At 40.4% G+C, this 25,170-nt stretch overlaps 1 protein-coding gene across 10 annotated transcripts in view; it reads left to right on the top strand.

Moving 5' to 3' along the window:
* The window catches only part of SNX29 (sorting nexin 29), a 484,058-nt gene that overhangs the window by 438,092 nt on the left and 20,796 nt on the right, over positions 1–25,170 (top strand). The window contains exon 21 of one of the 10 annotated variants that reach the window (XR_005585772.1): positions 2,486–2,598. The exons of 6 other annotated variants lie outside the window; for them this stretch is intronic. Coding sequence is in view for 2 of the 4 variants with exons in the window: in XM_039492889.1 (XP_039348823.1) it covers positions 24,180–24,324 (145 nt within the window). In the remaining 2 variants the exon portion in view is untranslated. Of the gene's footprint in view, positions 1–2,485; positions 2,599–4,372; positions 4,454–24,179; positions 24,325–25,170 lie in introns of those variants that run through there. 3 more of the 10 variants (XM_039492889.1, XM_039492893.1, XM_039492891.1) reach the window with 3 other exon arrangements.

Genomic DNA, 25,170 nt, shown 5'->3' with positions numbered 1-25,170 from the left:
TGGTCCCACTGGTGGTTTAGTAGGCTTCCTGCTTCTGATGTACTTAAAAAAATTTTTGCTATTCCTTTTTGAGTCTTTGGCTAGCTGTACTTCAAATTCTTTTTTGGCCTTCCTAATTATATTTTTACACGTCATTTGCTCCTTTTTATTTTCCTCACTAGGATTTAACTTCCACTTTTTAAAGGCTGCCTTTTTGCCTTTCACTGCTTCTTTTACTTTGTTGTTTGGCCACGGTGGCACTTTTTTGGTTCTCTTATTATGTTTTTCAATTTGGGGTATACATGTAAGTTGAGCCTCTATTATGGTGTCTTGAAAAAGTTTCCATGCAGCTTGCTAATGTGTCCCAGAAAATCTCATCTCTGTACCTCTCTGTCTCCCTTAGTTCCTCCAGTTCATTCACTCTGGTCTCCAAAGCCCGTTCACAGTCTCTGAGGGCAAGGAGGTCCTTTTACTGAATACACACATACGCCACCTGCCCAAAGGGCAGATAATCATGCATGGTTCATTGAGTGCAATAAACTGAATAGCCCCCACTCTGTTGCTGGACTTCTGCCTGCATCATCTTTTTACTGTTGAATCTTGTTCCTTTGTTACTGTTTTATTTTTATCAGGGGATGTTTTTGGCTTTAAGTTTAAAGAATGTTAAGTTTATCTACCCCCACGCATACACACGCTTCCCGTCTAAACTCCTTTGCAAAACTCCCATTAGCCGCTCCTATTTGCTAGCTGGTAACACAAATGAATCATGGTTATTCTATTTAATCCAAGAAGACATTGCTACTGTATGGAGTTTGCGGTGCATCAGAAAGTGTTTTTAGAATTTTTGGATTTACATTTAAACTGATAAAATCACAGAGCACAAAAGTAAAAGAATAAGTGTTTGAAAAGAGAGAAATTGTGAGTTCCTTACATTAGTGGGCAGTTACTCACATGAGTAGTTCCACTGGCTGCAAAAAGATTATTAAAATAACTCCTTACCAGTGAGCAAGGATTCATAGTCTATATTAAATTGCATACCAAAAATACCCGAAACTGACCATTTCCTTGGTGCTAATAAATGTTGTGGAGACGTGGGACAGTGAACCAAAATTTCCTCTCAGACTCAGTGGGAGTTTTATCGCTAGAGCTAGAGCTCGTCCAAGGCTGAGCAGAATGGAGCACACTGGCCTTTCTAGTGACAGATGAAGTCCGTCAGACTGCAGAATTTTAGCTTTAATTTATAATTAGTTTTTAGTCCATGTGGTTGTGAAGAACACCTGCCAAATGTGAGCTAAGTGCAAACAGCTTCATGAACTAAATGAGTACGTGTGAATCGATTTAATTGAGGGATAGACTGATGACTAAGTAGCAAAGCAGAGATGAATTGATTTAGATGTAGAGTTAGGGGAGGAATTGACTCTGATGGGGAGGATTGATTTGGTTGAGGGATAGATTTGATTAGGAGAGGGGAACAGTTTAATCTTGGGAGAATGATTAAGAGAGGAAGAGAGAAAAAAGGATAAGAATGTTGGGAAAGATCAGAGTGATAGAAGGCAAAGAGGAAGTAGACTGAGTGGTGCCTTCTAATCCTTCCAGCGCTGTTTGCCCTCTTGGTTACAGTGTCATGTCAATTCAAGGATCAAAATTAGGATTTCTGACTTAGTTCAGCCTGTGCCTTTGTAGCAAAAGCCTGTTCTTTGTCTGCTGGGCCTCATGGACCCAGTACGAGCCAGTATATGCAAAAACAATTCTCTCCAGGGGGTGATACTTCTCTGAAGTTGTATCCTGCTCTGGAATTTGAAGTAATTACCACCATTGGGGTTTCCTGGGGGAAACTTTGTAACCCGCCCCCATCAAGCTAGAATAAAATTCCTAGCTCACAAAGGTGTATATATAACAAATATAGATAAAAGTTTGTAAGGGTATGTCTACACTACCCACTGGATCGGCGGCAGCGATCGATCCAGCGGGGGCCGATTTATCACGTCTAGACCGAGCGCTCTCCCATCAATTCCTGTACTCCACCTCCGCGAGAGGCACAGGCGGAGTCAATGGGGGAGCGGCAGCAGTCAGCTCACCGTGGTGAAGACCCCACGGTAAGTCGATCTAAGTATGTTGAGTTCAGCTACATTATTCATGTAATTTAGATCAATCTCCTCCCCCTCCCTCCGCGCCCCCCCCCCCCCAGTGTAGACCGGGCCTAAGTAATCCCTGTGCCCACAGCATCTGGTACATCTCAGTGTAATAGTCTTTTGAACTTTTCATGCTTCTAAGGTCTCACATCTGTCACAACACTTAGGTGAATTCCTAGGAAAATTAGAAGTAGTTTTGAATCACTGAGCATACCCAGGGTGAGTTTTTGTTATGTTTGTGTCATTGGAAGTCCATAATTTTTGTTTAATATATAAAATTTGACTGGCAAATTGATAAGACCTTGCTAGGTTAAATAGAGGAATGAAAAGATTTCCAAGATGTACATGTGTGCAAGTGTTGCTCCCTTTTTCAGCTTTTCCTGTATTTGATGTGTGTGTGGCTGTGGGTGTATTTCACTAGCCTCTTCCAGCGGCTCCTGCTCTTCCTCTGAGAGTTGGTAAGATCACCGCCATGGAGGAATTTGAAGTAAGGCCAATTTACATAATTCAGTAGGGACAAGTTTTTAAATACTCTACCAATAAACCCTATTTTTACTTTTAAAACATGAGTCACAATGTCCTTAGAAATAAGTACTTAAGGAGAAAAAAAATCAAGAAAAAACTGAGAGCTAAGCATACTTCAAAAATAACATACAAAAATGTTGCTGAAAATAAGTTTGGAAAATGCTAAAAGAGTGGTAAATGTTGGGTGACTCTCTAACACTGTATTTTAACTGTATGCCTTTCATGGTATAAAAAGTGTTACATTTTGACTTTGCATCAACTTGATGACTTGAAATAACACAGTGCCATCACATAGCGATGCAACAATTATAATGCATTAGCTGCACATTATTGTGTGATTATTTTGTGACTCTGATTACAAATGACAGTTAGTAAAGATTGACTTGCTGTACAGTGTATTTGATTAAGAAGAATTAGTGAAAGACCATTGAAATATCTTATTTTAAAACCAAAATTCTGTGCATCTACCGCATTTAAGAAAATATCATAAAACTATGAACTGTCAAAGCAGTTATAAAACTTTTATTGAGTAAATTTCAGGGCAACTGTTTGTCATGCAAGTCAGTGGCTCCCAGGGGCAGCTTTAATTTATGCTCTCAGTTTGTCTTTTCATTTTTCTTGTACTGCGATCAAATTGTGGAAGAGAGAACATGAACTACAAGAGTTTACAAACTGCATTATTTTCAGATAACACAAGTGGAGATATGATGAATGTCACTGAGTGGAGTCCAAAAACAGGCTCCTGCTTATAACAAAAAAGGAGCAAACTGTGTGTGTTAATTACTTACTTGCATCTTTCTATTTAATGATTTCACATTGTGTGAAGTCACTGACACTATGCTAGTTTATAACAGCAGCCCTGGCTGTATTTTATGCACTGGTGGAAACTGAACCTCAACTACCTTGTTGATAGCAGAGTACAGGTGTCAGTACACATATTCAATATGAGCTGCATTTTTTTCTCAGCTTCTCACTACTTCTTGTAAATAGTTCTTCTCCCTTCTTGCTAGTTAACCTCCATTAAGAAACTTTTTCATCCAGGCAAGGAACTTTTACAAAATTCCAGTTATTGCCATTAGATCACCCAGAAAAAAATGTGCTGCAAGAACCATAAAGTCAACTCTGTAAGCTGTCAGAATACAGATAGGACTTTCGGCTGTAATCACAGTCTGATCAATTTGTCAGAACACTTTAGTTTATTCTTTTTAAAGCTAATTGTCTCAGCTCTTTCACCATGTATTGCATGTAAACCCATTTGCTAATACTTCTTTGCATTTCCTTGGTAATGTTTTTTTTAAAAAACTAATTCATCCAGCTTCATAATTAAAAGTCAGCCTTGGTTTTTATGGAGCTGCTAACTAGAAGACGATGCTATCATTGAAAAATGAGGTTAAACATTAATATGGAGTTTATTACTGAAGAGCTCACCCAATCGAATATTGTTCAGTTTGCCTTATTTTTGTAAATCCATGCTTTTTGATTAATAGTTAAGCTCAATATCTCCTTGTTAGCTTGTTACACAAATAGTCTTTAATATGGATTGCAATTGCCTGTGACTGATCAACTATCTTTTTTTTTCCTGCTTATTACAAAAAAAAGTGTTCTAGTAGTAAAATATTATAAATGTGACTAGTAAAAACTGGAAAACGGAGTTAAAACAAGTTTATGTGAATGAAGGAGACCTCCTGGAAGGTAGTTAAATTTTAAGGAGTGTTTTTTCCTTTCCTTTAACATAGAAACTTTCTCCCTCTGGATTTGACCCCAAACTCTTCAGGAACTATTAGACATCATCTGACATTCTAAATAATTCCCGTAAGGTACCGAAATATCTTTCTCTGTCCTGAGGAGTGATTTTGCCTCTCATTAAAGTACTGAGTTATCAGACCTTAGCTTTTTTTGAATAAGGTGTAAGAAGAACCTTTAACCTCTTACCTGGGCTTTCATTCTGAAATTTTTTTTGTAGCTACATATTACGTAGTCCAGTTGCTGGATTGACAGCTATTTACAGTCAGCGTGGTGCTCTCACTCACATTCTGCTTTTTCTCTGTATTTCCTAATTCTAGGACTCTTTCCCCCCCCTTCCATCCCCATTTCTTTTAGAAGTCATCTCCCTCAGTCCTCTCTGAATTAGACCTTTTGTTTTTTCTATTTTCCCATAGCGCTTTACATTATTCAGAAGCAATATGAGTCTTTCAAAAAAGACTCCTGGCGGGGGAGGGAGGGAGAGGAGCAAATGGCCTTATTTTAATCTAAGAACATTCTGGTCAGATTAGTCCTTGTGTTTTTGTAGCCAAGTTCATACTCTTTGTCTTTGTTAAAACCAGTTCATACTAAATTCAGGATCACACTCCGTTCAGCTAATGCTGCTAAAATCATATTTAACTTTCATATCTTTGGTTTTAACTCTTTTTCAACAGTGTCAAACATTGAGTTCCATATCATTGGAACTCAATGGCCGATCAGAGAATTAGTGAGCCTGTAGCATCACCAAAGATAGGAAACTGAACTCTGAGCATATGAGAGTGGAAGGGAATTTTAGTCAGCCAATTTAAAGATCTTTTTGTGTTTGTTTGTTTAATATCTATCTAATTCCAATGTATAATAAATTCTTTGGACTAAAGTATACCTTTGTTAAAGATTTAACTCCCCTCCCTCATGAACTAAGGATTGAAGAAATCTTGCAGTGCACATTTGAGGCCCTCATGAGTCTTCTAGTACAATCAGGGAAGTCCAGATTTAACTTTTCTGATATTTCTTAGGTTTTTCCTTTTTTTCTTAAACAGAAAAACAAACAAACCCCTTTTTTGAAGTGGGGGGATAATAGAGTTTTTAGGCCTTCTTTATACATCATAGAGAAACAAAAAATGACAAATTCAATTTTATTCCATTTTTGCAGGTCACCTTTTGCATGGATCAAAAATAATAACCTTGGCCCTGATCAGTTTAGAAGGAAAAAAGAAGTAGCAGAAATTGGCACACTTTGAAAACTGGCATTATGGGCTCCTTTTAATACCTTTCTATAACTGTTCAAGCCAAGCTGGTCAGGAAAAAAATCACTTAGTCTAGCAAGTCTGTTCCCTTTTGTAATAACCTGAACCCAGTCTCACTTGTGTCATCATTGTGTTTTTCAATCTCAGACTTTTCCATGTGAGACAGATCTATAGGATAATCACAAACCCTTTACAAATTAACTTACATGCTCATACTGCATGCAGTATCCAAAAGATCAGAGAGCATCCAGCTGACCTAACCGACAAATTGAAATAAAAAATGTAGTTATAAAAATCAGAAGTCAGTTTTTCCTGGCTATTTATTTTTCTTTAATGACAGTTGTTTAAAGCTGCTCAGAGACTTGGAATATTAGAAGCAGTCTCTGTGGTGATTGACTAGTAGAAAAATGCAAATAAGGTGGTAAAAGTGCATGATAAATTCAACTTACTACACGATTCTTCAGTTTATCATTTGGAGAGCTCCAAAATGTTTGTGACATATGTATAACCCACAGATATTTTTATTCCATCTAGATAAATTGCTGTTTGGGGAAATTTCCTGTTTCTGAGCCAGTTTTCTCCCTAAACATGCCATTTGCCTCTTTTTAGCCAGTAATACTTGCTATGGAATACTATGATGTTATTTTAAAAACTAAAAATGTGATATTCACAGCACTTCCATTGTTTACCACTGCTGTAGTATCTTCAAAGAACCCACAAGACCTCCCTTTCCTATATCCAAGTCAACTCTCTGCTTTTTAAAGAGTCCCCTCACTAAATCCCCACAAATTGTTTATAATATTTTCCTACGACTGATGTTAAGCTAGCTGATCTATAATTGCTTGCTATTTATCTCTTTATGAAGAGCATTTTAAGAAGATTGGCAGCCCTAGATCTGCACAGTAGGATACCAGTATATGTAGCTAAGGACTGCATGCTTGCAGCTACTTTCAGGGAGTGTTTCAAAGAACCTGTATTCAGGAGAAAGGAACCATTTTCAAGTCTCTATTTTTTGAGTACATGCAGATGTATATTCCACTTAAGTGTGTGCATGCCCTGTGTGCCGGAACATGAGACTTTTTTGCCTAGCAGTACCCGTAAAAGGGGGTGGGGAGGCTCTCATGTCTCTTGGCTGTAGCTCCACCCCTGGCAGGAGGCACCACTCCAACTGTCCCCTCAGTTCCTTCTCACTATTGTGGCTGGAGTTGGAGCTCAGTGTGGTTGTAGTTTCACAGTCTTGCATTTAGTCTTAGCCTAGTTTATTGTATATAGTTAGTTAGTGGTCAGTAGATAGTGTTAGTTGCCAGATAGTGTCTCCAGTGATGCCCTCACAGAGGTTTAAACATTATCCTTCATGTGGAGGGAAGACCCCCAGTGCGGTGCTTGCTTTATCTCAGCAAGACCCACCTTAAAGTGTGTTGTCAATCTGTAGATTGTTCTGGAAGTGGACTCAGATGGCATGGGACTTTTGCCTCAAGCAGCACCTGCTTGGACAGGCCATATGGCCAGATCTGGTACCGAGGCCCTCCTTGGGCCGAAGATTGCCCTCGGGCTTGGAGAGCGCTGCTACCTCTCATTCTGGAGTATTGAACTATGTGAACAAACAAGAGGGAGCACATTCCAGGTTACTCTGCCTAGAGGCGATCAACCTGAGGCAATTCTGCATCGAAAAAGACATCACTCTGGGAGTGCAAAATCATCTAACGGACAATTTCAGCAGGGTTTTCTCCCTGAGCCATGAGTGGTCCCTGAAGGCGAGTGTTTTCCCAGTCGTCTTTGCAACGTGGGGCATCCCCGTGATCAACCTGCTTGGGACAAAGGGAAACAATGTGTACCTATTCTGCTCATGGGGAAGCCTTAGTCTTGGCTCCCTCTCAGACACCTTCCTCTGCAGCTTAAGGTTGACTCTTCTGTATACCTTTCTTCCTATGCCGATCATTCTTCAGATCATCCCCAAGTTCAAGGCAGATCAGGCCAAGCTCATCCTCATTGCTCCACCATGGCCAAGACAGTGCTGGTTCTCAGAACTCCTTGCTCTGTTGGTTCAGCCTTCTATACTGCTTCCTCTCCATCCTGGCCTGCTCACTTAGGAGCATCCTCCATTAGCCACATCCTCCATTCTGCAGTCAGCTCCCTGCACCTTACGACATGGCTGAATGAAGCAGAGGAGCAGTGCTCGGCGGCTGTTCAGCAGGTCCTACTCTACAGTACGAAGTCCTCCACTAGGATGGCCTAGTCAGCAAAGTGGAAGAGGTTCTTGGTGTGGTCCTTGGCCCATAGGACCCAAACGACATGGGTTTCAATCCAGGACCTCTTAGAGTAGCTGCAACATTTTCAGAAATTGGACCTTGCACTCAGTTCGCTGAATGCATTCATCAGCAATATCAGCATTTCATCCCCATATTCAGGCAAAATCAGTTTTTTTCCCAATGCCATGGTGACAAAGTTTCTGAAAGGGCTTCTCCATTTACATCCTCGCCATTTACATCCTGTCAGACCTAAACATAGTGCTGGTGGTTCTAATGGGCCCTCCAGTCAAGCCCCTGGCATCCTGTCTGTTGGCGCCCCCCCCCCATCTCAGAAAAGTGCATTCCTGATAGCCATGACATCTGCAAGAAGAGTGTGTGAGTTGCAGGCCTTGCTGGCTGAGCCACCTTAACACTCAATTCTCCAGGGACAGGGTAATGCTGCGACCATGCCCAAGTTTTTATCTAAGGTGGTCTCTTGTTTTCATCTGAATCAGATGGTGTGTATTTACCTGTTTTTCCCTCAACCACATTCTCTCCAGTAGAACAGTGCCTCCACACTCTGGATATCAGGCAATGTCTAGCCTTTTATCTAGACAGGACTAAACCATTTTGTGCTTCACCTTGCCTGTTTGTGTCATATGCAGACCACGTGAAGGCGCAAGAGGTCTCTGCACAGACCATCTCTAGATAGATAACATCCCATATCAAGATTGCATATGAATAGCTTTGGGTGCACCTCCTCAGCGGATATGGGCTCCCTCCACGAGGGCACAAATGATGTCAATAGCATTCAGTGATATTTCCATACTAGACATTTGCAGGGAAGCCACATGGTCATCCATACATATGTTTATGGACCAGAGCAGATGCGGACCTCAGAACGGCGGTCCTGCAATCCCTATTTCAGTAAACTTCGAGCCCCACCTCCAGATTGGGGTCCCCACTTATGAGTCACCTAAATGGAATACATGTCTGCATCTAGTCGAAGAAGAAGAAATGGTTATTTACTGTTACTGTGGTTCTTCAAGATGTGATGCAGACGTGTATTCCATAACCCACCCTCTATCCCCTCTGCATCAGAGTCTCCTCTTATGGGCTTTCAGTGCAAAGGGACTGAGGGGCAGCGTCACCTCATGTAGCTGGGGAGGGACCACAGCCACAAGGCACAAGTGCCACCAGTCTATGCGTACTGTTAGGCAAAGGCTTCTTGCAGTAGGTGCGCACACATCTAAGTGGAATACGTCTGCATCACTCTCGAAGAACCACAGTTAAAGCAAGTAACCATTTCTTACAGAAAATAAGGTACTGGGGAGTCATCTTCATGAACTACCACCAGTGAATCATTTTGTAAGCTATTAAAACAAATAAATAGTTTAATAAGAAGTCATTTGGTCAGTTGATTAGAGCATGGATGTCCAGCAAATTGTCCATGGACAAGTTCAAGTGGCCTGTGGTAGCTCTGGGATTCATGACCCTCAATATCTATTTTTACCTTAGAAACTACTTTGCTAGACACTAAAAAATCATGGACTGAATAAAGACACTGAATTTATGGCTTATTACAAAATTCTGTAACCACTAACAACCTCCACCCCCCAGCTGCTCTTCCCCCCGTTTTCCTCCCTATGACTGGAGGGGTGTTAATGGACCACTTCACCTTGAATGGTCCCTTGAAATATGTGTTACTTTCTTATGCATTGTATTTAGTTTCCCAGACCTGAAGAAGAGCTCTGTGTAAGCTCGAAAGCGTCTGTCTCTCATCAACAGAAGTTGGTCCAATAAAAGACTCACCCACCTTGTCTTTCTAATATCCTGGGACCAACACAGCTACAACAACACTACATACTTCAAAACAATGTTTTTTCTTGAGACTTGCTTTGTACATGTATTGTACTGTGCGTTACAGTCAGATCTGGTATTCTTCAAAACCTGATCTCACATTCTTGGGGATGTAGAACCCACTAAAGCCTGCAAGAGTTTAAAGAAGAGGCTCAGTCCAGATACAGTTGGATAAAGATTGAGCCTTTTAAGGTAGCTAGTGTGTCATGAAGGGTCCTAGTGGATGGAGATATCATTCCACTGTTGACAAATGCCCTACACCCAAGCTTTGAAATATTATGTAATTCCTTTAGTGATTCTTTAAAATTTAAATTAACTAAGACTTTCCAAGACACTAATACACGCAATCGAATAGTTAAATATCTGTTTAAATGTATGTGCATAAGATAAAGAGAAATTCATAAATGGAATTGAAAGATTCAAGAGTCCACGGCTATTTATAGTACTGTATAAAAATGCAGTGTACTTTGGGGTAGTATAAGATATCTACTAATGTGGTTTAATTCTGAGCTCAGTAAAACCATTCTGTTGAACTGCATAACCTTTAAAATAACTTCCTCACTAATACATATTTTGGAAATCACAAACTACATACTTTTTATATGTAAAAACTTTGGTTTTATTTTGCAGCAGTGTCAACCTTGGGAATTGATGTGGTAATTCCTGCTGAGGGACATTTCCTCCCAAGAGGGCTGTACACATTGACAGGGATTTCAGAGTTTCTTCACTGACCCAGTCAGACTCTTTAGCAAATACATGCTTCATTAGAACTACAGTGTCTAGAGGCCAGGACCCAACAAGCCTCATCCAGAGAACCATGACAAGTTCAAGTCTGTACTTAGAAAAATCTCTCTGTTTACTGTGTTCATGGCAGAGATATCTGTGGACTCCATGAGGCTGGTAACAAGGACCAAGACAGCTAATTCCACTGGCCAGCCGCCAACTCTGATTTAAGTCCTGGAACGTGCATTCAAAGCAAATCATCTGTGTCTCAAAATGATCAGCTTGAATTCTTTTTTATGAGAAGCTCAGTAAGATGGTTGCCAAGAACCCAGTTAAGCTAAGCATTAACTTTTTCTTAAATGAAATCCACAAAGATCTCCACAAGGGCTGGGTGAAAGATGTCGTAGAGCAGCAGCCCTATGTAGGGACCAGATAGCAAGTGCGAAAAAACGGGACGGGAGTGGAGGGTAATAGGTGCCTACATAAGAAAAAGTCCCAAAAAAGTGACTGTCCCTTTAAAAACGGGACATCTGGTCATCCTAGCCCTTATGTATGTGTTCAGTTGACCCAACGGAGGCTGCACGCTTCTCTCTGAAGTAGAATGGATTAGTGGATCTGCACTCATAAATCCATAGCCAGTGACAGTTCCATGCATCAACAGAATGGGGAGTCTGAATTCCCCCATTCCCCGTGTTGTTCTGGGCATGATTCTGTGTGGCTCACAGGAGCCTGAACTCCAAGGAAAATGGGGTGAGATATGCATACAGGGTCTGAACTGAATGCTACCTTGCTGGTAGGCAGTGAAAACCTCAGGTCATATCTCCTTTTAGGCCAGGAGAATAGAACAATGCTTCCTCCTCCTGAGCAGGCACAACTCTCCCCACCCCACGCTTTTTCATCACAGAATGTATCACCACAGAACTGGATATTCTGCAGATTTGGGGACAAAATATATTTCATGGCATCAGAACTGCAAGATGAGTACTTTACTCTTTCATTGGAAATAGGGTGCAATAGGCACCTCCCAAGAATTGTCCATGCTCAACACCTACTCACCAGATCAGGTCCCAGAGCCTGTAATTCATCTCTGTAGATTAAAGAAAGGGCAATATTTACATTGGGTGTCTATTTGTGACTTTTCTTTTGGCACCGTGTGGCATTTGCAAACACTTTTGGCATAATGTATTTACGTAATCCATGCTGAGAAATATCGCAAGCAAAGTTCTTGAACATTAGTACTTACTGTTTGTTACAGACCTTCTGAAATGTCAGTATCACAGTTCAGTTGCCCTTGAGGGATGAGAATAATGAGGACATTTATTTGAAGTGGTTCAACATAAGCTAAGTGCTGCAAATACATCAGCCATTCAGGTTTACTGCAATTTAAATTTTATATATAATGCTAATCCCATTAAATGAACTAATTAATTATTATTTTAAAGTTAGGTGACACCTGATAATTCATGAATGGTAGGGAGCATTCATGAAGGGCAAATGGATAATCACCTATTATATTTATTCTGGGAAACATAGTCCAGATTTAAAATTATAAAACACAAAAAAATCCCATTTTCTGTTGCTTTATTTCTTTGCCAATGCATCTGAAACATAAATCAATGGAAGCCCGTCTGAATCTGTTGATTTTTCAAGTGTGCTGTCCTGTGCATTATGGTGTGAAAAATATAAAGCTGAGTGGTTCTGCCAGCAGAACGACATACAAGATGAGTCATTCAAAGACAGGAAACATAAGCACAAGCTGATATTGCATAATTCACTGATGTGTTGGAGATTAAACTTTTTTCAGCAACTCTGCATTGAGCATGTTGGTGTGTGTGACATCTTTGGGAGTGTGTGTTTATGGAGAGAGGCCACTGCTCATTCAAAGCTGAGAAGATGACTAGATTGAAGTATGGTCCACCTAAATACTTTAATTTAAATGTTAAGTCTTTTGAGTTTTCTGTCCAGAGTTTTAAGGCTCAGCTGGCTATGGCAGGAGTCTGGTGTACTCTAAGTGAAGACTGGGTTTTCAAGTATTTCTGAAAAGCACTTATAGCGAAGGTTCATTATTATTTAAATCTTTCCAGAGATACTGACGCCTTTTTAGTATGCTTTTTTGTTTAAATTCCACCTGGTTTTAGTTACTGAGATTGTTTGTTTGTTTTTTGCTTTTAACTTGCTGCTATGTGAAATCAGATTTTGTTACTGATTATTGTGGCCACTTCCTTGTTCTCCATGATGTCCACATAGTTCCTCTCTGATCCAGCTAAAATGCTACAACCAAAATTATTTAGTGGTCAGACAATGTCATACCCCTCTTTGATTTACTCTACTAGCTTCCCCTTGCCTATTTTTAATACACTGCACAACTTCATCCTCCCATATCATGTTCCTTCTTGTCCCTTGCACTTCTTCAACGCCAGCCCAAATGCCCCCTTTGTTTACATCTTCATCTCATCTCGATGAGATTTATGAAATGTACTTCCAAATCCAGAATGTCAAACCTCAACCCTCTGCTCAATCAAATCACTTCATAAAAGTCTAGTATTTTAATGAGGCTCATACAGGAAAGAAATGGAAAATGACAGCTTTTAAAAACTCCAAAAAGTCTATAAAACTTTATCCAAGTTGAGGCCTTTCTCTGTTCAAAAGCTCTTTAGACTAGAGGCCATCTTGATGTCCACAGTAGCAAGCATATTGTCAGCACTTAAATTGTCATCTGTAATAAAAGATAAGAAGAAGAGCTTTTGCTGTGAAAGTTCATTTATTTATTTACCATAGTTAACATATCTACCAGAGGAAAGTCATAGTCTTGCAGAGCTATATTTTAGAAGTGGATTTCCCATTTCTTAATTTTTTCTCCCATCATATTTACTATTCTTAGCTTAACACCCATGAAAATCCTAATCTTTCTCTAATAAAGGGTTTCTTTGACTCTGTTCTACATTGTTGCATGTGTTAATGTCACTCCTGTTACCTTCTAAGACAAATGATGAGGTTACTTTCAGAAAAGCAGCTAAAACTTCTTTATTTGATGGACTAATTAAAGATGAAGGACTTGTTGGTTGATCAAACCAAGATTTTTTTGATCACAGCTTCTTTTTATCATGCTGTTCACTCTTATCATACTAACAAAAAAGATTTCATTATTAAAAATAATCTCATTAAACTTTTGTGCCATAACATGTTTTTTTAAAATTATTTTCTAAGCAGTGTATTTGCAAAACTCAGAGCAGAGCACCTTAGAAGCTTATTTACTAAGGGGAATATCTGAACAAAGATGAAAAAAATGTGAGTTCCATTGCTGAGAGATGTATCCTCCTATTGTTCCAAATCCAAAGAGCTGGGCTTGGAGCAAGAGGGTCTCAAGGAGAATGGGGGGAGAGGAATCCTCCCAACTAGGCAACACAGCAGCTGCGCACCTGCTCCTTGGCCTTTGCTCCACTCTTAGGGTGGAGTCATCTCACGCTGCCTGAATCCCTGCTCCAGTGAGGCTGTTGGATTTACAGAGTGGGAGATCTAACAGCCCTACTACATCCCTCCTCCATCTGCACCTACATCTCTTTAAAACCCACAGCTCTGGTGATGCAGAGATGGTCCATGGGAAGCTGGGTTTGGAAGTGAACAAGGTGGGCTCAATCAAGACAAAGCAATCTAAAGCAGTAATAAGATTAAAAGATTTGACTGAAGTAGTCCAATCAGATGGTGATGCTTTCCTATCACTTAGTGAGGAAACTGAATCATAGTAGCACAGGAGGTAAGTTGGTGATTTCAGCAGTAGAAGACTTCACTTTTCAAATATTCTTGATATGATAGAGGCAGAGAGTAGGGGATGTAAGAGGAGATGACAAATATCTCCATTTCTCACCCCTGTAGGATGAGGGGGCGGTGTGGCTTCTGCTTGCTTTCTTTTGTAAAGATTTGGAGTTGCATGGCTTACGATTTTTATAGGGATAAAATTGTCTTTTATTAGTTGCAAATACATTAGTGTCTCAGAACATGCTTTCTGTAAATAGTTTACATGCTTCATTTTTTACTATTTCATCCTGTTCTGTCTGTTGTTACTTCTAATGCCAAACATATTGATTATGAGCTGTTTAAAAGTTAATTTGGTAATTAAGGCTGTCGACACTCAATCTGTCAGTCTTTGAATGCAAACGACTTGAGGATATGAAGGAGGAAGTCCCTGGCTAGTCACTATAATCCAGCGTTGTATCAGTGAGTTGAAATTGCTACTTGTCAAACAAATGAACATTACTCCTCTCATTTTTGCATGTAAGATGTATTGTGAATCCTGATGCATAAAATTCTTCTCTGTTTTTAATTACTCCAATATTTTCAATACATAGTAATATATCTTAAGTGTGTATGCAATGGTTTTCTCCACTGTACTGAAAAGATAATTATAACAGTAGCAAAAATAATAAATAAATCCAGGTATACATTGAACACTTTTTTATTCTAAAGCCAAAGTCTAAATGCCATTATTATAGAGACAGTCTCTGAGCACATTCTCACCACTGGACAACAGAGTGATGCAATTCAAACGGCCATGTATAGAAAGCAAACGCCCAATCTGAGTTTACAGTTTGACACACAATACCTAACATAGCATTGTAGAAATGAAGGGTTGGAAGGGAACTGGACGGCCATCAAGTCCAGCCCCCTGTGCAGAGGAGGGACCAAGTAAACCTACACCATCCTGGACAGATGTTTATCCAACCTGTTCTTAAAAATCTCCAGTGATGGGGATTCCTCAACCTCCCTTCAAAGCCTATTCTCCAGAACTTAACCATCCTTATACTTAGAAAGTTTTTCCTGATCTCTAACCTAAATCTCCTTTTCTCAGGACTAAATATGCCCAGTTTTTTTAACTTTTCCACATAGTTCTGGTTTTCTAAACCTTTTATCATTTTTGTTGATCTTCTGTGGATTCTCTTCAATTTATCCATACACTTTCCTAAAGTCTGGTACCCAGAATTGGACACAGTATTCCAGAAAAGACCTCAACAGTGCAAAGTAAAGCAGGACAATTACCTCCTGTGTCTTATGTAGGACATTCCTTTTAATACCCCACAGAATATTAGTAGTCTTTTTTGCAGCTGCATCATATTGTTGACTCACATTCAATTTGTGTTCCACTTTAACTCCCAGATCATTTTCAGCAGTACTACCTTTAAGTCAGTTTGTAATTGTGCATTTGATTTTTCCTTCTTAAGTGTAATACTTTGTAATACTTTGCACTTTATTGACTTTCATCTTGTCAATTTCAGACCAATTTGTTTAAGTTCTTTTGAATACTAATTCTCTCCCCAAAGTGCTTACAAGCCCTCCTATCTTTGTGTCATCTGCATATTATATAAACATACTCACCTCTCCATTATCCAAGTTATTAATGAAAATATTGAATAGTACCAGACACAGAACTGTTCCCCGTTGGGACACCACTAGAGATGCCCTCCCAGTCTGAAAAGGAACCATTGATAACTACTCTTTGAGAACAGTCTTTCAACCAGTTGTGTACCCACCTTATAATAATTTCATCCAGACCACATTTCCCTAGTTTGCTTACGAGAATGTCATGTGAGACTGCATCAAAAGCCTTACTGAAATCAAGATATACCATGTCTACGGCTACTAGGCCAGAGCTAGTAACTCTGACAAAGAAGCAAAGTAGGTTGATGTGGCATGATTTGTTCTTGACATATCCATGCTGGGTATTCCTTATAACCCTATTATCCTCTAGGTGCTTACAAACTGATTGTTTGATCATTTGTTCCAGTATCTTTCCAGGTATTTTCGTCTAGGTGTTGAAGTTAGACTGACTGGTCTGTGTGTCCCTGGTTCCTCTTTGTTCCCCTTTTAAAAAATATATATGTTTTGGACCTCACCTGTGGTCCTTTAGTTCTCAAAGATAATTGCTAACATTTCCAAGATTGCTTCAGCTAATTCCTTAGGTACCCTAGGATGAATTTAATCAGGCCCTGCTGACTTAAATACATCTAATTTATCTAAATATTCTTTAACCTGTTCTTTCCCTATTTTGGTTTGCATTCCTTCTCTGTTGCTAATATTAATTGTGTTGAGTATCTGGTCGCCATTAACCTTATTAGTGCGGACTGAAGCAAAATAGGCATTAAACACCTCAGCCTTCTTGATGCCGTCAGTTATTAGCTCCCCTCCCCCACTAAGTAGAGGCCCTACACTTACCTTTGTCTCTCTCTTGTTCCTAACATATTTAAAGAACCTCTTCTTATTGCCTATTATCCTCTTTGCTGGGTGTAACTCATTTTGTGCTTCAGCCTTTCTCATTTTGTCCCTACATGATTGTGCTTTTCTTTTGTACTCATCCTTATCAATGGGCCGTGTTTCTCTCTTTGTAGGATTCCTTTTTGATTTTCTGCTCATTAAAGAGCTCCTGGAGGAGCCGCATTGGCCTCTTACTACTCTTTCTGCATTTCGAATAGTTTGCAGCTGTGCCTTTAACACTGTCGTCTTAAGATAATGCTAGCTCTCCTGAACTCCTTTATCTCTTAGATTTTCATATTTTTGTCCCATGGAACCTTACCTACCATTTCTCTGAGTTTGTTAAAGTCTGCTTTTCTTTTCTTTTTTTTTAAGTTCATTGTCCTTATTGTGCTACTCTCACTCTTTGCTTTCCTTAGAATCATTAAATCTACCATTTCATGATCACTTTCAACCAAATTGCTTTCCATCTTGGGGGAGGGATAGCTCAGTGGTTTGAGCATTGGCCTGCTAAACCCAGGGTTGTGAGTTCAACCCTTGAAGGCGCCATTTGGGGATTTAGTTGGGGATTGGTCCTGTGTTGAGCAGGGGGTTGGATTAAATGACCTCCTGAGGTCCCTTCTAACCCTGATAGTCTATGATTTAGATTCACTACCAATTCCTCCCTGATGGTCAGAATCAAGTCTAAAATGGTTGTTCCCTAATAACTTCCACCACCTTTGGAAACAAAAATATATTCCAAGAACTTATTGGAAATGGTATTTTGCTTTTCCAACGGGTATCCGGGTAGTTCAAGTCCCACATTATTAGCACGTCTTGTGTTTTGGATATTTCTGCTATTTGTTCTAGAAATGCCTCATCCATCTCCGCTTCCTGATGTTACCCCTATTTTTTACCCCTTTTATCTTTACCTAGAGACTTTCAACTGCTTTGCCTCTCCCCTCCTTCTGGACCTCGGAACAAGTGTGTATGTTTTCGATGTGTAATAAAGTGCCTCCTTCCTTTTTTCTCTGTTTGTTCTTCCTGAACAAGCTATACCCCTCTATACCAATATTCCGTTCGTGAGATTTATCCCACCAAATCTCTGATGCCATATACGTAATAATGTAGCTTATGTAATAATACTTCCAGTCCTTCCTGTTTGTTCTCCATACTCCTTGCATTTATGTATAGATATCTAAGATGTTGAGCAAATTCCCCCACTAACTTCCCTCTTGTTGCTCCTATGACCCTGCTGTAATTTTCCATTTCCCCCATAACATATAGTTCCCTGAGAAGGTGACCTTTTTTTATGCTTACCTGTGGGCTTTTGTCACCTGACCCCTCTGAACCTAGTTTAAAGCCCTCCTCAGTAGGTTAGTGAGTTAGCATGCAAACATGCCCTTCCCCTTCTTGGTCAGGTGAACCCCATCTCTTCCCAGCAGTTCTCCTTCCTGGAACAGTTCTCATTTTCAAGAAAGCTGAAGCCCATTTGTCAACACCATCTGCAAAGTCATGCATTCATCTTCAGGATGTGCCTATCGCAGCCTGTGCCCCTAAGCTCAACTGTGGGGATAGATGAGAACACAACCCACACCCCCCGACTCCTTCATCTTCACTCCCAAAGCCCTGTAGTCACTGCTGATCTGCTCAGGGTCATGCCTGACAGTGCCCATATGGATGAGCAGGATGGAGGAGTAGTCAGAGGGATGGATAAGCCTTGGCAACATTTCTCTAATGTCTCAGATGCAGGCTTCAGGCAGGCAGCACACTTCCCAGGACCTCATATGAGCCCGACAGCTTTGGGGGCATGGAGGCAGGCAGTGCCTCCTCCTCAGCTATTGGTGTCTGTTCCTCACTTTCTGTTGCCAGAACAGCTTATTGGTTCTTGACTGCAATGGATGGGGTGGAGGGGTAGGTGGAGCACTATCTATTGTCCTAAGTGGCCAACAGCCAGTCTCCTCCCCATAGAGCAGCCAGTTTTTCCTCCTCCTCTGGTGCTGCTGTAGTCATCTGTAGTCAGCTAGCATCCTCGGCCCTGGATGTTTCCACTTGCGTCCTGTGGATGACATCCAGATGAACCTCTTCCTTCTGCAGCTCTCACCTGGTGCCTGGGTGACTCTGGTTGACTCCACCAACAGACAGCTCTTTTTGGGGGGAAAGTAACAAAGAACCAGAAGGTCATTAAAAAGAGCAGTTATTCTAAGCTGTTATCTACAGATGCACCTCAGGCAGAATTTGACACCATGACAAAATCAATTAAACTGAATTGGTATCCAAAACAAATGCTGGGCAGAGTAATCAGGAATGCATACAAGCTAAAAATGACTTAATGGGGAAAAGGAATTGATTGTCCCAGCAGGATGCATTCATCTTCTGGCTCAAACAAATGAAGAATGTAAAAAACAACTGGAAGCTCTTCTGCTGAATAGGCCATTCTGCTGAATAGACCAACATTTGAGAGGTATCCTAATTCCCACCAGATTTAGCCTACAAAATATACCCTGCAAAGATTCTGATGAAACAAAGAAAGAACTGGATATTCAAATGAACCAGCCTAATACAGGCAACCCTAAACCTGGAGACTAATGGTAGCCAAAAGGTTTGTCCTTAAATACAAATGATGGTAAATCTGTTCTTATAGCAAAGGACAAATTAGAAAGGAGAGTGACAAGAGCACTGCACATATATGTGCCCAGAAAGCTGTTGGCAAAAATAATTTGAGATAGAATACATTGCTCTGAATTATTGCCTTTATATGTATTTGCTAGAGATGCTGGCAGGATCACTGAAAGGTGCATAGAATGGCTTGTACTACTGCACTTGACTTTATGCTCAACTCTTGATTGGTTAGTAAGACATCTAGTTGAATGGAAAATGTTCTAGCTGTGCAGGTCTGTGGCCGGGCAATGTCAGGATTAAAATTATTGCATTCATCAAAGGGAAACAAGGCATGAGGATAATCATCTTTTCCTCGCCACTTTTTAATCTCCCCTGCCCCTCCCTCCCAATTTTTTTTAGCAGTTTCTACATTTTGTTGCTGTGTTTTGTAAACCCGCACTTTCAGTGCTCAGCAGGCAGTCTGAGCTGAAACTGACAAGTGTGAGACACTCTCTGATGCTGGCAGCCTTGTCCATCCTGTTTCCAGGGGCGGCTCCAGGCCCCAGCACGCCAAGCGCGTGCTTGGGGCGGCATGCCGCGAGGGGCGCTCTGCTGGTTGCCAGGAGGGCGGCAGGCAGCTCCGGTGGACCTCCTGTAGGCGTGCCTGCGGAGGGTCCGCTGGTCCCGCGGCTTCGGTCCGGGAGGTCCACCGGAGCCGCGGGACCGGCGACTGGCAGAGCGCCTCTCACGGCAGGCCGCCATGCTTGGGGCGGCGAAATATCTAGAGCCGTCCCTGCCTGTTTCTACAGAAATGGAAGTTGGATGGACTTAAGATAAGGGGAAGATTTTTAAAACAATAAGTCTTGAAAGCTCCTAACTTATTTTTGCCCATGCTACATCTGTTTCCATGGAAGCGGATCTGAGCACTAGCAGGTGAAATTGAATTTCAGCTGCTGGTGGCTGTTTCCATAGAAAAGAATGGCAGATGGGTGGAAATCCAATTTTTGTATTATAATATTGCATTTTTAAATCCTACATAAATGTTTTTAATAAACTAAGCAAAATAATTCTATATTTAAATACAATTTAGATTGTGATGTTAAAAATAGGTTTAAAAAATTCATCATTAAGCCAAATGCTCTAGGATTCTCTTTTCAATTACACTGTTGTAGAGCTGAAGTGGCTCCATTTAAGTCAACGGAGTTACTCTGGATTTACACCAATGGAACAGAATTTGGTATTTTTATCCTAAATTCACACCAGTTTGGTTTTTTCCATCCAATCAGATATACTCCAAGCAGTCCACCCTTCTTAGCTAAGATGTTGTCCTATCGATCCATAACTCCTTATTGGGATAAAATCCATTTTGTACCCTTTTAACTCTATCTCCTTTCTTTTGATGGATTCTCTTCTTTCAGTCAAAAGCAAGGGTGAGTGGCTTCCTATTGGGCTATCCCTGATAATTCATGAACATGCCAGCAGGAGGAGCTTGTGTATTAAAAGATACTTATAGTAAAACAAGCACTGAGTTACACTAGATGTATATAACACTGTTTTCACATAAAGCATAAACTACTGGATAGTCAATAACTGTCTATTTTGCTGCATGATCCTACCAGTTGTCAGCAGTGGCCATCATTCTGGCAAACTGAATCCTAGCATTAAAGGTAATCTTGTTTAATATGAGAAATGCCAGTCAAGGCAAAATTTATTTATTTCTTCCCTTTTGTAAATCTCATGCTTATGTATACTGCAAATTATATGTTTTGTGACAAAACTCCTCCTCTGCCTTGGTGGGTCCTGCGCTTTTTGGGGGATTTGCTCGCCTCAGAGGTTCACAGCAGCCTTCAGTTTGTCCACTTCTGCTAGAGGCTCAAACCTGCCGTTCACTCAGTTAACCTCATCACCGGCCAGCATGGGGGGAACTGGAGAACAATCCCTGCAGTCTCTGTGTTCCATCTAGTGGGTCAGGGACAGGCCAGATCCCTTTCCAAATTAGACCTTCCCTTCTGGTGTTGCTCACAGACCAGGTCAACTCCTCCTGTGTCCAATCAGGAGTTGGGAGGATAGGGGTAACCTGGGCCCACCCTCTACACCAGGTTCAGCCCAGGGCCCAGTGGATAGCAGCTGTCTGTGTCCTGTATCAGCTGCGTCACAGCTACAGCTACAACTCCCTGGGTTACTTCCCCATGGCCTCCCCCCAGCACCTTCTTTATCCTCACTGCAGAATCTTCCCCCTGAAGCCTGATCACACTTGTACTCCTGAGTCCTCCAGCAGCACACCTTCTCACTCCTTGCTCACCCTCCACTAACTGATGGGAGGTCCTTTTTAAACCAGGTGTCCTGATTAGTCTGCCTGCCGTAATTGATTCTAGTATGTTCTTAATTGGCTCCAGGTGTCTTAATTAGCCTGCTTGTCTTAATTGGTTCTAGCAGGTTCCTGATTGCTCTAGTGCAGTCCCTGCTCTGGTCACTCAGGGAACAGAAAACTATTCATCCTGTGACCAGTATATTTGCCTTCTACCAGACTCCTGTATCTCACTGGTCTGGGTCTGACACAGTATTTATTTTTATTACTTATAGTTTAGCCTTGGAAGTCAGGTGGCTAGGGTGGAACTGCTGATACCTGTTCCAGGAGACCAGCGGGCCATAACATAGCATTCCCATGAGCTGGATAGGATGGATTGGCCTAAAAAGTCATTGTATCCAAAACTCACTTGTTATAGAAACAGGATAGCAAACCAAATGGAATTATGCACATTTCGACCCAGCCTGTTAGGCCTAACAAATGGAAATGATCATGGATTTCAGATAACTCCTGAACATGTTACATGTATGACAAGCTGGAATGTTAGAACTCTGTTTGCTCCAGGCCAGACTGAGCTAGTAGCAAAGGAGTTAAGGAAATTACAGGTTTCCTTTGCTACCCTACAAGAGACACATTGGCTGTGTATATGAGAGTTGACAGGTAGAAGTTACACTTTCTTTTACTCTGGTCATTCAAGTGAACACACAAAGCATAGAGATAGGGTTGCTATAACAGTGGACAAGAAAACAGTTACTTCAGTGAACAGCTGGAAACTGGTGTCTGAGTGGATTGTCATAGAGTTTACTATTGCTTACGATAAACTATGCATAATGGTGATCTGTTGTTACGCACCAGCAGAAGAAGAGAGGGATGGATTTTATCAGCAGGTGGATCATACTGTAGATGAGATTCCTCATAATGGTAGGATCCTGATAATGGGATATATGAATGCAAACAGTAGTAGTGGAAAGCAAATGAATAGTGTTGGACCACACAACATCATGATGGCAAACAATAATTGGAAAAAGTTAAAAACTTGCTGTGAGATGCATGATCTAATATTGGTGGGATTTGGTTTCTTCACAAAGACACAGACAAGGTTACATAGAACTCACCAGATGGTCAAACCAGAAACAGACTGACCACATTATTATCAGTAAAAGGCATAGACTGTCACTGTTGGATATTAGTCTACAGAAATGCTGAGTGTGGCAGTGATCATGAATGGGAACAATTAAGTTAAAGTCCAGGAAAAAATGATGGGTGCAGCTGGAACTAAATTTTATCTTGATAAGATAAAAGATAGAGGGAGGCATAAAAGGTGATGCTTGGAAGGCCTTTCAAGATATTAATTTGTGATGATGAAGAAATCTCCCTATAGTCTGGCTGGGAAATATTCAAGGAAACAATATAAAACACAGTGGAGGAAGTTATTGGAAGGCATAAGCAAACAAGGAAAAGCTGGACAAGCAACAAAACAAGAACATCGCCATAAAAGTGTAAACAAGTCAAACAAGTCGGCTGGGAAAGCGGAAGGAGTAAAAGCATTATGCAAAGTGGTGAAGAAATTACAAAGATTGAACAAGCAACAGTTTTGGAAAGAAGAGGCTCAGCAACTAGAGTTGACCTCCAGAACTCAAGCTATGAAAATAATACACAAACAGATTAAGTTATATGGAAACATAATCGGGCCAACAATGCAAGCAGCAAAAAAGGCTACCAGTGAACTGACAACAAATGCCAAAGAGGTGCTGGAAGTACGGAAGGAGCATTCTGACAAAGTCTGAACCCTGTAAAAAGCAACAAAGAGTCCTGTGGCACCTTATAGACTAACAAATGTATTGGAGCATAAGCTTTCATGGGTGAATACCCACTTGGTCAGACGCATGGGTCTGAACCTTGTAGTTCATCCAGATGCAAGCATTCTAGTCACACTAGGTGAATAGGGCAGCGTTCAAAGAGAATGGACATCTGATCTACCATCAGAAGAAGAAATAGAAAGAGCAAGTGGAGCAGTTAAAAAAAAGACAATGGAACAGCTCAGTTGCTTAAAAGCCAATGGGACAAGTGCTATCAAAGCATTAGAAAAATATAGAAAAAGGTATTGGAACAAGAGGAGTCACCAGATGACTGGCTAAAGGCAATAGTTGGGCCAATCTTGAAGAAAGGAGATCCTGCAAATTCAGATAATTGTAGAGGGATAAGCATATCATCGGTACTGGGAAAAATCATGATGAAAGTAATTAAACGGATTAAGGCCAGTTTTAGAAAAATTAGTAGGTGAGGAACAGTGCAACTTCAGACCAAGTCCAAGTTGCATTTATTAATTATTCACGCTCTGACAGTTGATGGAACAAAAAGTGAGAATAGGGGTTAAAGATGTTTGGTGTTTTCATGAACTTCACAAAGGCATTTGATTTGGTTTATTGGAAAGTAGCAAAATCACATGGCGTTTCAGATAAGATGATTGCAATTATAAAAGCTATGTATAAAAATTATTACTGTGCTGTAAGAATTGGTAGAGAATTAAGCAACTTATTCAAGTCAGTTTGATGTAAGATAAGGGGATATGGAATCACTATCGCTTTTCTTCATGTTCTTAAACATTAAGAATGTTAGATGAGTTGGAGGATGTGACATTGGATGATCTACAGTTAAACTCCTTAGTTTGGGCAGATGACATCATACAGCTGGCAGACACATCTGAGTTAATGATGATGCTCTTTGCTACCTTGGATAATTGGTGTATTAATATGGTAAGAATAGTATAATCATAAGTAGTAATAAATTCTCTCCCTCAGCACCTATATTAATAAAAATAGAATAGAAGTAACATTAATATGCACAATTGAAATTGATTCAGAAAGCAGGATATTCTAGGTACTGCATATAGCTTTTGTTAATTTGGATTCTCCAGGGCTGTGATGTCACAAAATGAAAAATCATAAAATCTGGAAATGTTGAAATAGATATCTAATTATCTATGGCTACCACAGAGTAAGATTATGAACCCAGCTAAATTTTAGTGTTTTGATTTTATTGACCAGCAAGCAAAGCACTAAAGTGGTAATTTGTAAACCTTGCTATTACACAAAGAATAACAAGTGTGTTGCTAAGAAGTTTTGAGATTGATGAGAATTTTATGCAATTATTTTCATGTTGCGGACTTTCTGGTCACAGCGGAAGAATAAGTGCTGTATTAGGAACTTTAGTGAACTTTAGTTAAAATCGGTATACTTAAGGCTGTCTCGAAACCAAGGCTACTTCAAACTATTCTGCTAGGGAAATGCACAACAATGAAACGTCACACTGCTATTTGAAAAGCATTTTTATTTTCTGCTAACATTTTCAATTTAGCAACTGACTTTGGCAGGATATTTTCTGGAACCACTGTCCATTATGTTGGGGAATATTGACAACTGTTTATTAGCCTTACAAAACTAATGGTTACCACTGACAAAATGAAGTACTGTTGATTGACTTACCTTACTAAAATACTCTGCTCCCTGAGGGTGAATTCTGCACCCTTGAACAGAACCTTTACAAGGCCTATGTTCCACTTAGGTCCATCCCATTTAGGCCCTCAAAATACATCTTAAATG

Source organism: Mauremys reevesii, linkage group 10, assembly GCF_016161935.1.
Source record: "Mauremys reevesii isolate NIE-2019 linkage group 10, ASM1616193v1, whole genome shotgun sequence".
Classification (NCBI taxonomy): Eukaryota; Metazoa; Chordata; order Testudines; family Geoemydidae; genus Mauremys; species Mauremys reevesii.
The sequence above is the reverse complement of the archived record's forward strand: the minus strand, read 5'-3'. Positions and strand labels throughout refer to the sequence as shown.